Source organism: Chiloscyllium plagiosum, chromosome 29 (genome assembly GCF_004010195.1).
Source record: "Chiloscyllium plagiosum isolate BGI_BamShark_2017 chromosome 29, ASM401019v2, whole genome shotgun sequence".
Classification (NCBI taxonomy): domain Eukaryota; kingdom Metazoa; phylum Chordata; class Chondrichthyes; order Orectolobiformes; family Hemiscylliidae; genus Chiloscyllium; species Chiloscyllium plagiosum.
The window spans coordinates 16694023-16713162 of record NC_057738.1 but is presented as its reverse complement, the minus strand read 5'-3'; the positions used below and the strand labels follow the sequence as shown (position 1 = coordinate 16713162).

The window sequence follows — 19140 nt, the reverse complement described above, 5'->3', positions numbered from 1 at the left end:
ACTTCCAGGAAGGATAAGGCTGTCACCCGGTTTAATTGTGTTAAGTTTTTCTGAACATAATGCTATTTCTTCCTTAATAATCAACTCTAGAATCTTCCCAATAACATGGGGAGACGTAGTCGAATATGTGTCTTAATTGACACTTTTGATAACAGATTTTTTTCCACAGAGTACAAGAATAAATTATGATTTTGCATTACTCTTTACTGAGAACAGACCTACTGCTTCACTGTAATTAGCTGGATTACTTGAAACTGGTGTGAAATTTTAATGCTACCAAGATGGTAGAAGTATACAGTAATCATGACCTAAGCTTAGAATAAACATTTGAAAGTTGGAAATCTTAAGGCATTTACAAGTTATTGGAATTACTCTTATACGTAAAGACAAACCACATGTGGATAAGAAAGGATGTCAAGGAGAATATTCAATCAAAAACTAGGGCGTACAAAAAATTGAAAATTGATGATTGGCATGGAGATTGGGAATCTTCTGGGAACAAGCAGGGGATGACTAAAAAAGTTAATAGAGAGGGAGAAAATTAATTATAGAAGTGAATTGGCAAAAAATATAAAAACAAACAGCTGGATCTTCTATGGATGCATAAAAGAGAGTAACTAGACTGAAAGTAGATTCCATTGCAGATGTGACTGGAGAATTGACAATGAGGGAACAGCAAAATGGCAGATAGTTTCAACTAATATTTTTTAGCAGTCTTCACAGTGAAGGACATATTACCCATATAAATATATCAGATCGGCAAAGTGTAGGAAAGACCTTGTAAAGTCTCTACCACAAGTAACAAAGTATTTGATAAATTATTGAGACTGAAGTAAACAAGTGACCAGGACTTGGAGCATCCAAGGACTTTGAAGGAAGTGGCGGCAGAGATGGTGAAGACATTAGTTGAAATAATCCAAAACTCACTGGAATGCTGGAGGATCCCAGTGAATTGTAAAGCATGTGCTATGTTGTTCTACCTTTGTTTAAAAAGGGATGGAGACAAACCCAGAAACTATAGGCCAGTCAACCTAACATCTGTTGGAAAAATGTGAGAGTCCATTACTAAAGAAGAAATAGCAGGATATTTAGAAAAGCTTTACACAATCAAACAGAGCCAACATAGTTCTGTGAAAAAGAAATCATATTTTACAAGTTTACCAGAGTTCTTTGACGGTAGAACAAGCAGAATTGCTAAAAGCGAATCAGTAGATATAGTATATCCAGATTTCCAGATAGCAGTCAATAAGGTGCCACATAAAAGCCCACTGCACAAGATAGGAGCGCATGGTATTTAGGTAATGTATGAGCATTAATTAAGGGCTGGTTAATACACAGAAGACAGAGAGTCAAAATTACTGGGGTTTTTTCAGTTGCAAGGATGTAACTAGTGCAATCTCACGTATTATCAGTCCTAGGACCTCGATTATTTAGTTTTTATGACTTGCAGGAGGGGCAGTGTACAGTGTATTCAAATTTGCTGACAATACAAAAATAGATGGGAGAGGATGCTGTAATGAGGACATACAATAGTATAAAGGTTGAGTGAGTGGACAAATTTTGGCAGATAGATTGTAATGTAGGAAAGTGTGAGATCATGCACTTTTACAGGGAGAATCAAAAGGTAGACTTAGAAGGAATGTCATGCCTCACTGGGGTAATATGCTGGAAATTAAGGCCCACTATTCCCAGAGTCATCACAGAAATTAAAGATATTATCCAAGTTTGCAACATTTCCCAATTTCTCAGTCTTTTAAGACCCAAGTTAATGGAAAGTATGATCCAGATTTTTCTAATTAAGAAGAATGACTATTAATTACAAATAAATAGATTTTAGTTATAGGTAAGCAATTATGAAACATTGATATACAGCTCCATTGGTAAAAAGTAAATCCCTTATGAAATCCACAATACACACAAAGACAGATGCACAAAAATTTTTTTTCATGAGAAAGAAACTGGCAAGGCATTCAATGGTCCTTTCATACAGTTTGCTAAGATGATCTTGTTGTCTTGCCAGAACTTGTTGCTCCTCGCTCATCCTTCTCCAGGTACTTCCACTTCCTTGCAGGAGGCATAGAGTGTCTGGTTCACAACTTAAGTCTCCAAATCATTGATTAAATGCAACAGCAAATGTTGAGGGAAAATGAATTGGCTTTCTTCAGGCTTCAGGTGTTTTTTTTTGCAGAGACAGTGACAACACCATACTTTATTGAAATCAGATGGTTCTGGCCATCTTGTTCATACCCTCAAGTTATTTAGTTATCTGGGAGTCAATCACATTGTTGTTGGAAGGCAGAAAGCTTTTGTCATTGACATTTGGTCACAACTCTACAAACCAATCAGCAAATTGTTGCTGCCAAATTTCATTTTGTGCACACCCCCTGTGTCAGTTTATTTGTAACTCAATTGCCCTGACTGGTGAACATACAATGGTGTAAACAGCATTTACTGTATGTACTTACAACAATATGTTGCTTACTTTTAAAAAGTGCAGCTATCCCGCCATAATAGTTAGTTTTTAAAATAGTCTTTTTTTCCATTTCAGTACACAATCAAAAATATAGGACAATAAAAAATAATATTCTTTACAGGAAATAGACTCCAAAAAATGTAGCATGGAGGAATCTGAACATTCCTATACATGGAGCACATAATGTTAGCATGCAGGTACAGCAACTAATTGAGAAAGCAGATAGAATTTTGGCCTTTATGGATAAGAGGTGAAAGTTCCAATTATTATTACTAGAGTACATTATGGTGGTGATGCCACACCTGGGGTACTCTGTACAGTTTTGGTTTATGTATTTAAGAAATGATATATTGGCATTGGAGGATGTTCAAAAGCTGATTACTGGAATGTAGGGGTTGACTTATCAAGAACACCTAAATATATTAGGTCTTTATCAATTACCAGTTAGAAGAATGAGGACAATCTTATTGAGACATATAAGATTCTAAGGAGGCTTGGCAGGTTTGTTGTTAAGAAGATGCTTCTACAATAGAACCTCGAACTAGGGGACATGGTTACAGAATAAAGAGACATTCAGTTAAACTGATACATAAAGGAATTTCTTCTCTCAGTGGGTAGTGCATGTGTGGAATTCTCTATCCCAAAGAGTGTGGAGGCTAGATCACTGAAACTGTTTAGAGGAGATAGATAGATATTTCACATATCATGGAGTTAAGAGTTTTGAGGAGCTGGTAGTATTTAGACCTGGGGAAGATCACTTATGATCTTATTGAATTCAGGTTTGAGGATCTGAATTACCTGCCCCTGCTCCTATTTATTATGTTATTAATGTTTTACATACTTATATCTTAGCAAGTTATGACTGTCTTATCTGGCCTGGATTTCTTGCAATCTTTTATTAGATTATGGTAGAAATAGAAAGGGGATGAAAAATAGAACAAGGATATGTTCCTCCTGGGGTGGAATTTGCCCTGACCAATGTCATTGGAGCACATTAATGATTTGAAAATGCCATGTTTCGCATTTCATGCTATTTATATGCACTACCATAAATCTGGTACTATACTGCAAGTGAAAGTAAGTTTAAAGGAACAAACTTGTTCAGTTACTTTGTTGCTAAACCTTTGATGTGTTTTCATTTCTGCACCTAAATTGCCATTTACTTTTGCATCATTTCCTGGAGAATTGTAATTTACTACTTCTTTTAAACTGAAAGAAGGAATGAAGGAAATCTAGGCTATTAAGTCTGCACCAAAGAAGCATGACACTTACTCATTGATAGTCCCACATCAGAACATAACCGCGGAGGCAACCCTGCTGCATTTGAACAAGGAGCAAGTTATTGTGAAAACTTTAATTTCCAAAGAAGTTGTCAGAGGACAGAGGCACCACTGACATTCATATTCATGACCTTAGGTTCTTCCTCCACTGGCCTAGGAATGACCGTGGTGTGTCCTTTCCAACTACCCATGGTTGTCCTGCCGTTCAATAGCAGAACTCAAAGATCAAGGCCCCTCTCATGCTTCAACCTTCCTAAAACTTTATAAAAGGCACAAATTCAGTTTTGATTTTTAACATGGGATACACAGAGGTTGTGTGTCACCACATCTCCAGTGGACTATGCCTCCACGGAAGAACTAGCCTTTCACTTATTGAATATATAATTATTACAGATGGCACAATCTCTTCTTGAATGAGTGCTTTATAGTATGAGGTACAGTCTTTAGAGTTGGGGAGTTTTCCAGCATGGCAAAAGTGAGGGCTGCAGATGCTGGAAACCAGAGTTTAGACCAGAGTGGTGCTGGAAAAACACAGCAGGGCAGGCAGCATTCAAGGAGCCAGAAAATTGATGTTTCAGGCAAAAGCCCTTCATCAAGAATAGAGGCAGGGAGCCTCCAGGGTGGAGAGCTAAATGTTCTCCAGCATATCCTGGCAATTATTAAGCCCTCAACAATTGCAAGTGTGCTGGGAGATGAACATGGAGCAGGTCTTGGTAACCTGAATTATTCAATAAATTATGTACTATATATGCAGCACAGGAAAAATTCTCCATGGCTATTATACAGTAAATTTTGTTCCATACTTTGCCACATGACCTGACATCACTTTGTGTGTTGCATGAGCTATCCTATTGATAGATGCTACCTTATACTACACCTCCTCACAAGTATTCATCCTATCCCCAATGTTTACTCCTTCCAATCATTATTTTTCCATTCATTAAAAAGCTTAAGTTTTTACTCATTAAGCTGTATCTCACTCCCCTACCCACCATGTTTCTTTTTGTGGAACTTCAGCATCAAACATTTCTTTCAGCCCTCTGGAGAATGGGTAGGACCAGTGCTAGATGTGTGCTTTCCTCTTAGGAGTGAAGATGAACACTAGCTGTTCCTTTTTCTGATGAATTGTCCATAGTGGCAAGTTGTGTGCTTCATTTTCTGGTGGGAAGCACCATTTGTTGTGTTCCTGTTGTTTTTTTTAGATTAGATTACATACAGTGTGGAAACAGGCCCTTCGGCCCAACAAGTCCACACCGCCCCGCCGAAGCGCAACCCACCCATACCCCTACATTTACCCCCTACCTAACACAACGGGCAATTTAGCCTGGCCAATTCACCTGACCTGCACATCTTTGGACTGTGGAAGGAAACCGGAGCACCCGGAGGAAACCCACGCAGACACGGGGAGAACGTGCAAACTCCACATAGTCAGTCGCCTGAGGCGGGAATTGAACCCGGGTCTCTGGCGCTGTGAGGCAGCAGTGCTAACCACTGGGCCACCGTGGTCTGTCTCGCTTGAGTATGGAGTGGCTGCAGTGTAAGACTTCTGGTAAGTATTGGTTGGGATCATGTTGTATTTGCCCTGGTGGTGCACCCTCTCCTAGGTGCCCCACTTTTCCCACTCTGGACACAATTTACATCCACCATCTCTCTGGGATCTGGTCTCCCTTTCCTGGCTCTGGACCCGATCTCCCTCCATCCACCTTTCACCCCCATGCTATTCCCATGACCCCACCACCAGACCTGATCTTCATAATCCAACATCTGCCCTCCCTCACCTCTGCAGAACCCAATTTTGCCAACCCACTTTAACCTATACCAAACACTGTGTCAGTTACCTGTCCCTTTTACTATTTTGCATCATGGCACCAGACCCATAAGGCACCCTTCTACTCCCCCCTTACCTTATATACTTAATAAGGTGTCAAAGTGGCTGTCTGTGATTCTGGACCTTTACATTTCAGAGTACAGCAGCTGACTGCTGTGGAAAGGGACGGGGTGGTTTGGCTTCCTTCAATAGTCCTCTGTTTTGGAAAAACTGTCAGACTGGAAATATGGCTCTGCATTTCTGAAAAACCTTTAATTTGAATCTCTTATCGGAAATAGGGAGTTCTCTACTTTTGCAAGAAAAATGGAAAAATCTGTGTGAGATAGCTTCTCCTTGGAACACCTGTCTCAGAGATAACTTTCACATGTCCTTTCAGGTGGTTTGTTGTAACATAGTGCTCTAGGCTGGATTTCACACATGGTGGATCATCAGAGGCTTCAGTTATCCAATTTTCCATCTAGTAACCAGTTTTCAATCCATATTACTGTATTATTTCCAACCCATCCACTCAAATTTTGTTTGATAATCTCTGTGTGGGACCTTATAAAAGGCCTTCTGAAAATCAAAATGAAGTACATTCAATAGTTCTCCTTTATCTAGTCTATAAGTAACGTCTTTTAAAAAGTCCAAGAAGTTTACCAAACATTATTTCCCATTCGAAAACCAAATTTTGCCATTATTTTCCTAAATGTCCAGCTATCGTGTTAATCATAGTCAGTTCTAACACTTTCCCTACCACAAATATTAAACTAACACATCCCTAGTTATTTAAACATTCTCTCTCCTTCCCTAAATAATGGAGTTACGTTTGCTACTTTCCAGACTGCAGGAACCCTTACGGCAATTATAGAATTTTTAAATATAAGTAATAATTCATTATCTCTATAGCCGCCTCCTTTAATGCTCTGGGATGTAGCTTATCTGGTCCAGGTAATTTATCAATTTTCAACCCAGATATATTTTCAAGTGTTATTTCTTTATTAATATCAATTACTGTCAGTTCTTCACAAGCTCTTTCACAAATGCCTTGGTTGTCTAGTATTTCTGAGAAATTTTCTGTAACTTCATGAAGACAGGGTGTGTCACTGTTATTCAAGGTATTATTGTGAACGTTCCTCCTAAGCTGTATGGTTTCTGATGGTCCATGCACATGGCAATGGATGTTAGCATGTGGATTATAGCTCTGGTTTCTTAAGTGGCTACCACAAATGAGCTTCTGAGGCCTATGCACCCAGTGCTTCTAAGTTTCAAGCCTTTTGGATGTTGATCCTGGATATGCATAGGAGTTGATTCAAGCAGGCAGTACTGGTTGCGTAATAAAAATACCCTTACGTGTGTAATATTCTGCCAAAGTAGAGAAAGGAGCTAGCAGTTTAGTGAGTTTTGGTTCGTGGTTAAGGTCTTTTCCATTCTTAAATTTTAACATAGTACAGCAAACTTTGTTTTTACTGGCTCCTTATCAACTGGTACTCTTGATAAACTGGCAAAACTTGTACACATCAAATTCTGCAATCTACAGGAATGTCCTTGTATGCTGTAAATAAAGTATAACAGTGACTTGTATACCCTCTGCATTGTGTTTCTATTACTTAGTGTGTTTTTGCATTGATATTTTGAGGGATGTTGATGTCTCGAAATTTCACCTGGTCACTGTTATGTTTGATCAATCAGCACATTCCTGATCCCATAGGTGCCAGTTAATAAAGGGTTTACTGTAATTTCGTCTTGTTGATAAATTAGTTAAAAGGAAACATAAACAAGTGAATAATATAACTGAACAATTGAAATCCATTAATGATGGCACAACATATAATGTATCAAGACTGCAGCATGTGGGAGCTTCTGGATACTATTGTGATCTAGGACAAATACTCTCGCTGAAAGTATTTGAAGTTCAGGCAGCTTCAACTAAACATTTATGATGGAACAGTGAAGGAGTTACTGTCTCCTGGATTCACTGTACCAGGAGATAGTAACACTACTTAGGAGAGGGTCTTTTGAGTAGTTGATGGTTAGGACAGGAGTGTGTGACTGCAAGTGAGGCAAGTAAGGGGAACCATTGAAGACTTAGTAGAGTGAGGATGAATTGGTACCATCCTCTACAGCAAATTGTGAGAGTCCACATTGCTGTGTTGCTTGACTGGAGAATCTGCTCAGAATTGGAAAGAAACTTGCTGTATGAGGGGGAGACCAGTGGTCATGGTCCATGTAGGTACCAACAACATAGGTAGAACTAGTAAAAAGCTTCTGCATGGAGAGGATGAGGAGGTGGGCATAACATTATAAAGCAGAACTTAAAGATGTTGTCTGTGTATTATTATCCTAAGCTGCATGCAAATTAGCATAGAGTACTTAAACTTTGAGTCTCCGAGTTACATAGTCATCTCTTAAAGTGGGTTCCTATTTGTAGGCCATTGGCACCAGTACTGGGAAACGTGGAGGCTGTTCATTTAGTACAGTTTACACTTGAACCATTGCAAACCCTATAAATAGGGAAGTAAAGAGAGTCTGAAACTGAACAGTGGAGCCAAGAGATCATGTGAAAAGATGTGGTTTATCAAAGAATAGAGATAAGGTAAAAGGGAAAATATAATACTATGGAAAATTTGGATCAGGGAATAGTAGGAAGGGATAGAGGGAGCAAAAATCCTCAGAATAAAACAATAAAGATAATAAAAATATGAAACCAAAGGCTCCATATCTAAATGTGTAACAAAATAAGAAAATAAACAAATTGATACTACACAATGAAGTAAATAAATCTAATCTGATAGACATTATGGAGACACGGCTGTAGGATAACAAGGATTGGGTCCTGAATATTGAGGGATATATGACACTCAAGAAGAATAGGAAGCTAGTTAAAGAGATAGAGGTGACACTTTAAATCAAGAATGGCATTGGTGCAATAGTTAAGAGATGGCTTTGAAATAGGATAGTAGGATATCAGGATGCAGAATTAGTTCGATGGAGATGAGGAAGAGTAAAGGAATGAAATCTGCAGTGGGAGATTACACCAACTAGCCACGAAAACGACATGACCAGCTATCCTTAGTAGCCACACACTCAGATGACAAGCAACATGAGTTTGACTAGGACTACACTACTATTACAGGACAAGCCAAACAGAGAACAGCCAGGGAATTCCTAGAGGCATGGCACTCATCCACAGATTCAAAATCAATAAGCACATCGACCTAGACCCAATATACCGGCCACCGCAGCAGACAGCTGGAACTGACAACTGGAAGCAGCAGGTACAAATCACTATAAATGCCAGAGGAAACATCACAGAAGCGCTTCACAAGAGGTTCCCAAGCACTGAGGATGTCACCTGGACAGGGGATGAAACGTCTGCAACACAAATTCCCAGCTCAGCGAACAGAACCACAACAACGAGCACCTGAGCTACAAATCTTCTCACAAACTTTGAATAAAATGTTTAATACATGTAAAACTTCAGTATGGTTACACTCACATTCCAGGCAATTCTCTCAATAAAATCCTAGGCAAGCCTATGACAACTTTGACAAAGAATTAATAAATAGAAATTTAACAAAGCCATTATGGAATCAGACAAATCTTTAAAAAGAGGTTTCTAAATCCTAAAAAAAAGAGATAATAATGACAACAAAATGTTAATATTTTCTCAGATAAGATGTCAATTTCTATATAGTCCAATTCGAGTCAACATTAGGATACAGGTCATTTTGTCAATGCTCTATAAATCTTACTTGGGCTTTTTCTAATTAAGAAAAAGATTTATAACTTGAGGACTGAATTTGTCAAAGATCAGCATTTTAAAATAAAAGCAGAAACAGATATCACATTTCAAATACTGGACATCAGATGAGTTATGGCTGAAAAAGGCAATTAAATTCTATTGATCTAGCGTAACAATGTTTGCATTTTAACTTTAATTACGTGCAACAGTTTGAATGACATTTATTGTCAGATTTATAAACTTTTCACAATTTTAGATCAAAATTCAATTCAACAAAATCTTAAGGATTCAGCATGTTTCAAACATTTATATCGTAGCCACAGACAATGACTTTTCAAAAATAAACATCTTTCATTCCGATGTATCATTTTGTAGGTGATGCAATATCATTTTAATTTGGATTGTAAATGGGGTGGTTTCATTGTAATTATTTGTTTTTATTGCATCCAACTTCTTAATATATTCGGCCGGCAATCCATTCTGTTTTGCACCTGTACAAATTACCTGCAAAACAGTAAATAAATGAGAAAGTAAGGCAGTATCTGTTTAACTAAGTTGCTAATGAAATGGAAAGCTGTTATTTACCAAAATAGTTATATTTTTCTCTGGTCTAACTTTTAAAATCAAAATGTTTTGAAAGTACACAGTTTGCAAAGGATAACCTCAAAAACAAATTTTCCACTAAGCTGTGCAGATAGATTACCACGAGGTAGCCTTAATTTTCCAAGCCTACCTTTTTGTAAAGTGGAGATGGCAGGGTAGAATTAAAATTATTCATTTGGTAAGTCTGACATAATACTTCTCCTGTATTTTCTTGTTGAATTTTAACTTGTATTGGACTGTATAGTCCTATTTTCACACCCTCTTGACTGTTGGGAAGAAAAGGGAAAAACAAAATCAGATGTTCAGTCTCTGCACGTTCTTGGATCACTACGAACCACCCAATCATTTCAACTTCAAAATGGTTCATAAATAAAACAGAAAACAGACGTGAAACCATCACTGCAAACATTTTCTTATAGAGTCGTGGGGAATAGATTTAGCTTTTTAATGAAACACTAAATGGTGACAAGGCTTCGATTCCATCGAAGGATTAGGTGATAAAATCAGAGGTGTTAGTCTGTTTTACCCTTGTGGATCAGAAGTAATAACAAAACCATATATTAGCTTTAATTCAAACTATTTCCCAACAATTAAAGCTTCCCACCAGCCTTACAATATAAAATGATTATGATTGTTAATTTCAAGAAGCACAATAGTGCAAATTCAAAAGAAAACAAATACTGCAATGTAATAAATATAATTGCAAACCCATGTCCTTCACTGCCATTCCCCAGATCCATCACTAAATTAAAACATCCCTTAATGATGGTCCAATCTCAGACAGCATCAACAGCACCATAACCACACATTTTGTGCATTATAAACCAAACACATAAAACTAGATATTTAAAATTAAAGTATACTTTTGTAGAATATAGAGATTTAATTCACACTTATGGGTGAAAATGTGTTTATAAAGCTTACGGTTTTAAAAAAAGAAAATAATCAGTATTACTTGAAGAACTTTGTCCACTTCACAAGGCACTGTAGCTTCAGCTAAAATTACAGTTGTTGAAATTAAAATAGGACAATTTCTGGAAATGGTTCACATACATTTGTATTTTAGTGCGAGTGCAATATTTTCATCCTTTACTGAAGAGTAGAAGGATTACATTTGAAAAAAATTCCATCCAACAAAACGAGTTTATGGAAGGCATCACCTTCTTTGTATTGAGTATTACTATTTTCACGAGTTATACATTCATGAAGTCACTCAAACAGTTTACACAAGTTCTAGCAGAGCAGTTTCATAGATTCTTCACACAATAATTTCCCAGCAAACAATGCAGCAACACCACAAACTATGTATCTACAATCAGACAGCTGGCCAGCTTCATCTTCTACAGTAACTGAGCATCAAAAACCATCCAGTTTGATAAACCTTGCTTAAAACAATGGCCTGAATCACTTTTTTTGACACCCTTCACATGATTCCATCCCAATCCTACCTTGTGCCATTTCCAGAACTACACACCACTCATTGGATATCGGTCAAAAGACATGCATCCCTTGCATCCAGGCCGCCTTGAAACGTCTATTGTGAACTTGATAAGCATTATCCAGAACTGCGCTGCACAGCTCCAGAAACTTGCCACAGATAGGGGAAAATTGGTGCCCCGCTTTACAGACAGGACTTGACAGTCCTCATGGATGGCTGGTACGGTCAAGGAGAAAGTGAGGACTGCATTCCTGATGAAGGGTTTATGCCAGAAACGTCAATTCTCCTGCTCCTTGAATGTTGCCTGACCTGCTGTGCTTTTCTAGCATTACACTTTTCAGCTGGTACAGTCAAGACTTTCCCTTCCTCCTAGTCCACCAATGGAGGCCATGACACCAGGCCATGCCAGCCTGGTCAGAGGTTGCCACCTGTGCAATAGTCAATGTAGTCTCAGATCTACAGCAATACCAGCAAACACAGGATTTATGAGTGCAAGTGCTCCTAATTTCTGACTGATACCCTTCACTCTCTATTTCTGCTACTCTACCCACATCCCTTCAAAAGCTGTCTATCACTCTCACCATTGAACTGCACCAATGTCCCCACTCACTTTCACCTACCCCAATCCCACACTATAACTCTGCATGCATTTTGTGTTGCCTACTCACTCACTTGGGACATCTCCCCACCTACACCAAAAGTATAGGCTCTGCCACCACTTTAATATCCCTTAATACCTGCCTCTTTCTCATTCCAAGTGAAAAGAGCCCGAGGTAGGGCAAAAAGAGCCAAGATGAGTGGTGAGCTACATAAATAAATTTTCTCAGATGTACAGCATGGAGACAGACCCCTCGGTCCAACCTGTCCATGCCAAAAAAAATCTTTACTGCATCCTCTGAAGCTTTCACACACTTCCCATTTATAAAGTGCACAATTCAGTTTGTCTTTTTAACTGCTTTCCCAATCTACTGTCTTCGATTATTTCTGAAGACATACCCTCCAGTTGATTTCATTTCCCCTTATGAATTGCGCCCATTGTTGCTTGTCCTGGTTCTTCCAACAGAATGCACCTTTTCACACTTCTTGTCCAGCTTGTACATTTCCTTCCAAAGTCTACCCCTTTCAGAGTTCATAATACTTGTAAAGTGTTCGTCTTCCACAAATTTGGTTAATTGTGTTGCTCGCACACAATTCTAGGTTAGTAATCTATCCAGAAAAACAGGATTTCCAGTACGTTTATCAAGGATTTGCATTTAGAGATTCATGCCAGCTTTTCCCAATTAATACACATTCTCCATGTGACTTAATTTTCGCCTGATTCTTTGAAATTTAACATAGTGGCCTTTCACTGAAACACAAGCACAGTTTTTAAAACCAAATCTGCAGCACGAAGACAAAAGTTTATTGTACAAAAGAAATAAATATACATAAAGATAGATTAAGATACAGAGAGACAAAACACCATTAAGCCCAACATCATTACAGTTGCTCAAAAATAGGGATAAATCTTTCCCTTTCTGTCATTTGATTTACCTGCCTCTACTCAGTTCCTGTTTGGTGAGGTCTGGGGCCAGTTTCCATGACTACTCACCCAATAGAGCGGAGACTTAAAATGAGTCTTTTAATCAAATGCAGAGTTCAACCACTCCTGGTCCAGTGTTCCAAACTAGATGCATTCATCAACACAATAATAATCAGATATCAGTCATACATGATTTCACTAAAGTAACTATTTCTTTAAGTGCTCTGAACATTTTCTGGGGCAGTTGTACTCACTTCTGACCCCAGTCAAGTCTCCCTTGAACTGCCCAAAAAGCTTTTGAATTAAAAATTATAGAACGATAACTTGCTGATCCAAGAGACTCTACTTTGCTAATGGCTTGATGTCTTCTTTCTCCAGTTGTCAACCTTCATAGTATAAACAAACTTCCATTAACACTCCAGGCGTTACATGCCAGTTTAAAATCACGGTTCAGGAAATAATGACCCAGGTAATTTTAAAGCTCTTGACAAAACTAAACCAACATCCATTCGCTACTAGTTTAAAGTCCAAACTTTGAAAATAAGATAAGATATGAATTGTAGTGATTACAATGAGGTCACCCAACTGGACCTTATAGAATGAGTTCCCTGATTGGCCCAGATTAACAGCCCCAATCAGGGAGCCCTGGCTGACAGATTAAAAAGGGGGAGTTTTACCACTGTTTGGCAGTAGTATAGGGTTTAATAAAAGGAAAAAAAATACTTTTCTTTTTAAAAAGTGTGAGTTTCAGAGATACTGACACTTTGGTGCCTGACTCTGTTCATGTGTAAGTAAAGAGTGACTTGGTGGAGTTATTTTACAAATATATATCTCACAGATGTTTAATCACACTTTCACAGTAGCAACTTCCAATTGATTAGACTGTGGTGGCTATTTTTATCCTTGTGCTGCATGCTTATTCAAATTAGGATATAACATTTGTTATTCTTCAGTCTTCTGTAACCATCCCACTATTGAACGAAGACTGGGTGATTGTAACCAGTACCTCAGCATTTTTCATCCTGAATTCCTCAGCATTCTCTGAAGTATCATAGCTAGTCCTATAGGTGACTTATTAAGAATAACTAACCATTCTTGTCAAATCGATCTAATATCAATTGCTATTTAAAAAGAGGACAGTTTCAAACATTGATGACCTGTTCACAAGTTTCACTCCCAAATCTCTACAGTCTAATCTCCTCATCCTGTATTTGCCCAACCATTGGAAGGCTCCATTCAAGGCTAATCTACCCCCCCATGATGTGATATCCAAGTCACATATTGTACCCCAGATGTGACCCAATTAGGTTTTGCATAACTACCACCCTCTTGTATTTTAATTCTCTTGATGAAAAGGCCAGCATTCTATTAACCTTTTTGATTTTTTTCTGTACATTCTCACATAATTATAACTGTATTTACCCAACCTTTTCTCTCCTCCACAACAGCCCCACCTCACTTCAAAATAATCTTTTGCTGAGGTCTCTAGCCAGAAGCAACAGTAGACCTTGACATTATCACGATAGTCTAGATTAGAATGCTGATGAAAAAGCATAGCAGGTCAGTCAGCATCCGAGGAGCAGGGGTCCTTTGCAGTTCTGAGAGAGTGTGGCCCTCAGTTGAGGCATAGCTGACTATAGAGGGGTTAGGTAGTGGCGCATGGCTGAGAGTGTGGAGCGGAGGATCCTGAAGGAGAACGTTGCTGGTGTTTTCAATTTGTAGTCTGTACTGGTTGTCCTGTTTGGATCCAAACTGTGCCGGTTTGAATGTAGTCCGGAGTCCATGTGGGATCAGTTAGTTACGGAGGCAGGCACTGAGGAAGCAGATGTGGCTGTGGTCGACAGTCTGTTTCAGGACATGGTCAAAGAGCTTCAGGGCAGAGGAGATGACCTGGGGGTTGCAGTAACAGAGAGACTCACTGAAATCCTTATAGAGAACGGATGAGAACTTCTTCAAGGTAGGCATCCTTGCAAGAGGATTCACAGTAAGGTTAAAATCAACTACGCCAAAGTGAGGACTGCAGAAGCTGGAGATCAGAGTCTAGATTAGAGTGGTGCTGGAAAAGCACAGCAGGTCAGGCAGCATCCAAGGAGCAGGTAAATCCTTAGGATAAAGTACAGAAGGGGTCTTTTGGAGTTCGGAGAGAGTGTGGCCCTCAGTTGAGGCATAGCTGACTGTAGAGAGGTTGAGTGGTGGCATATGGCAATAGTAATCAAATTAAAACAGTTAAGCAGCAGGTAAATTAATTGGTTTAGTGTCAATTGAGTAAATGAATACTTTTTGCTCAGATATACGTAATGGTATTTATGTAAAGCCTGGAAAATAACAGGGAGCTGCAGTTTGATAGATGAAAAATTTCCCTTTAAAACACTTAGCACTACATGAGGAGCTCCGATGAATCCTCTGAAGTAGAAGGTAATTTTAGCTAACTGCTCCTTGGCTAAAGAGCTGTATCATGCAAATTAAAAAAAATATCCATTGCAACATGTACTTATATAGTTTGGTCAATAAAACAGTGTTTTAAGAATACTTGGAACCTGTCTGAAATAGAGACTAAATTGATCCCTATGCATAAACATACACATGCATGTCTGACTCAAACTGGAACCCAAATCATATTTTAAAACAAAACTGAATGAGATAGGCCATCATCCATTTAATCTCCAAGTCTTACTAGAAAGTAAAAATTTAAAAAGAGAAAATATATTAAAAAAATTGCAGATCCTGGAAATCAGGAACAAAAACAAATGCTGGAAAATCTCAGCAGGTTATAGCAGTGTCTGTGGGGAGAAAGCAGAGTTAACATTTCAGGTCCTGTGAACAGTCTTCAGAACAGAAGATGTTATTTGAAAATACTGACTAGATATATAAAACAATACTTGCTCATCTAAAGATGGCCGATCAGCAGCTTCCAAACGCCATATAACGCCCCATACATCATCTTCAGGACTTGGGATAATAGTCGCAACACCTCCTCCCCATCTGCTGTCTTGCAAATCAGGGAAACCAAATGCAAGCTTATAGCCCTGGGGGGGTGGGGGAGAAAGTTGAAAATTAATAGAAAGTATTGGGAATTCCATACCTTAACAAAAGGGTGGCATGGTGACACACTGGTTAGCACTGCTGCCTCAGTGCCTTGGACCCAGATTTGATTCCAGCCTTGGGAGACTGTGTGGAGTTTGCACCTTCTTGTGTCTGCATGGATTTCTGCTGAGTCCTTCTGTTTCCTCCTTCAGTCTAAACAATGTATGGGTTTGATGGATTGGCTGCGTTAAATGTGGGGTTACAGGGATAGCAATGCTATCAAGAGGGTTAGTGCAGACTTGATGGGCTGAATGGCCTCTTTCTGTAAGACTTCAATGACTCAACACACTTTTTAAAAAGTCATAAATCAAAAAAAGTGAAAATTGTTATGAAGTGAAAAGACAAAAGCATGAAGAAACACTTCAATACTGCCATATTTTCCATCCTGTTTGTTCAGATCCAAGTGGTTTTGCTCGCCAATGGGAAAGCTTGTTACACTCAATTCACATAATAAACAGAATCAAAATGTTGAGAGCTTCCAATTGAGTCAAAACACTTGAACCATATTACAAACATTATCCCATTGAATACATTAGGAAGATAACACATGTATGTGTTGGAAACTACGTTTTAGGCTGTAGTTTGAAAATGACAACAAAGGATGTAGGATCCCATTACATGATATGAATATGTGCAAGCAAGAACAATATTGTACAAATACTGCAAATAGATATGAACATACTAATTAAAAGAAACTTGCGATACAAAAGTCATAAGAGTTTTAGCACTTTGGTCCAACTTGTCCACACTGACCAGATGTTTTATATAAATCTAGTCCCACTTGCCAGCACTTGGCCCATATCCCTCTAAACCCTTCCTATTCATGTAGACATCCAGGTGACGTTCAGATGTTATAATTGTACTAGCTTCCACGCTTTCTCTGACAGCTCATTCTATGCACACACAACTGTCATGGGCCATGACCCATCTTCCTGACATCCGTTCACTGATCCATCTATTATTCACACTGGAACTTCCATTTTTTAAAAAGCATCAATAGCCATGCAGTGTGGACGCATCCTGTCCTCACCCTCCACCCCACCTTCTCTCTGCAATATTGCGATGGAGTACTCGACGAGACAATTCCACGTTTCTGGGGAAGTTGGTCAGAAGTAATAGGTAATCCAAAACTGTACAAACTATTTAAAGGTAGAGAGATCATAAGTTATCAAGGTGATGGTATCAAAACGGGACAATAGGAAAGATTTTACAGATACAAAACAGTGTGGTGGGGTTATATGTAACACAACATGAACCCAAGATCACAGTTGATTGAGGGAATATTCCAGTTGGGAACAGTTCAGCAGTCAAGGACATTCAGCCTTTGATCTTCAACTAAGCATCCTCCAAAGTGGTCTTTGAGGTAAACAATGCAGAATCACTGAGCATAAACTGACAGCCAAATTCTGTACCCACGAAGATTGCATCAACCGTGATCTTCGGTTCATGTCACATTACATGTGAATCCCATCATACTGTTCTGTATTTGTGATATCTCCCTTACTGCCCTATTTTGATACCATCACCTTGATAATTTCTACCTCTACCTTAGTTTGCTTGGCTTTGGATTATTTGTTACTTTGGTTAGACCCTTGGCTTGTGACTCTTACACCTATCATGTTATTCCAGCCATTTGGTTTGTCTCCAGCAACACCTTATTTTTAATTTTTTGTAATTATCACTCTGCCTCAATTAATCAAAGTCATCACTTCCCTTGCTATTCAGCCGTTGACACTTTATTCACATCGCTGGACACTTGATCACCTGCAGAGATTTATTATTCAGCCTGTCGACAGTTTACTCACTATTAGCATGTGACCTTTTGGTATCTCTGCCTATATTCTGAGTCGGTGTTTCTCTTCACATCACCTGACAAAGGAACAGGGCTCAGAAAGCTTGTGATTTCAAAGAAACCTGTTGGGCTATAACCTGGTGTCCTGTGACTTCTGATCTTGTTCACTCCAGTCCAACACCAGCACTTCCATATCTTGGGAATTGGATTCCAAAGCTTGGGAAAGAATTTCAGAGCAAGGTCAGGGTTGGAGGGGCAAGAAAATCAAGCCGAGCGGCAGTCCAGCAACGACTGCTACTCCGCGGAAGGTCCAGATTAAACTTTTCAGGCAAGGATCCCTTCATACAAAAGATGAACAGAACGGTCCATTCTAGACATTAACAATAAAACCTACCACGTTTAACACATGTAGCTAAAACACTGACACCTGCCTCTAGTCAGCAAGGAAACTTTAAATACAAGAGGAACAAACAAGGGGATTGCTCACCCCTGAACAATCTTCAAAACAAAATAATCTCAAACAATAATATAAATTGCTGGAAAACCTCAACAGATCATAAAATATTAGAATCGCTACAGTATGGAGGCAAGCCATTCGGCCCATCAAGTACACAGTTACCCTCCGAAGAGCATACCACCCATATCCACCAGCCCTACCCTATGCCTGATCCACCTTGCCTGCATAACCCTGGACAGTAAGGGCAATTTATCTTTGCCAACCCACCTAACCTGCACATCTTTGGACTGCGGGAGGAAACCCACGTACAGAACATGCAAACTCCAGCCGGACAGTCGCCCGAGGGTGCAGTACGAACCACTGAGCCACCCTAGTTTGGCAGCATCAGCGGGAGAGGGGAGGCAGAGTTAACGTTTCCCAGTGCGGGGATTCTTCAACAGAACACTCCGTTTCTATTTCTATTTCAGATCCCCAGCTTGTTGTTTCAGTTCATCATTTTAAAAAAAAAAGGGTGCTCCCTCAGCACCATACCCCGGTCAGCAGGGTTAACGGTGAAGGAGGGAGGCAGCCATGTCTTGTTTACTTACCTTCAGGTAGCCCACACCGAGCCGCACAGCCGAAGAAGTCTGAAGCTGCAACCGCTCCCGCAACAAGTTACTTCCGTAACCGAAATAGCAGAAGGAATCTCCCTCACCGGCTGGAGTCTGAACCTGCTTTGTGTCGTTCAGAGGCACGGTCATGGCGGTAATGGGTTTTCTGTTGGCGATCATACACCACCACAACAACAACAACAATCTATTCATCAGGATTGACCAACGTTTGTGCGCCGGCCGCTCCCTCTTTATATAGTCACGGTCCCGGCTGGATGGGGGTGGGGAATGGCCGCGAGTGGTTCTCGTGCCAGTGCGCATGTTTGATGGAGGTGCTCGATGTTTCTGC

The 19140-nt window shown here is 39.4% G+C and overlaps 1 protein-coding gene across 1 annotated transcript; it reads right to left on the bottom strand.

The window, feature by feature from the left end:
- Positions 1-9009: 9009 nt before the first annotated feature.
- LOC122564400 (gamma-glutamylcyclotransferase-like) lies at positions 9010-19112 on the bottom strand. Its single transcript, XM_043719210.1, has 4 exons — positions 18789-19112; positions 15752-15894; positions 10039-10174; positions 9010-9809 (listed from the first exon to the last, which is right to left on the bottom strand). The coding sequence occupies exons 1-4, from the start codon at positions 19110-19112 to the stop codon at positions 9657-9659; spliced, it is 756 nt and encodes a 251-aa protein (XP_043575145.1). The 3' UTR covers positions 9010-9656.
- Positions 19113-19140: the final 28 nt, after the last annotated feature.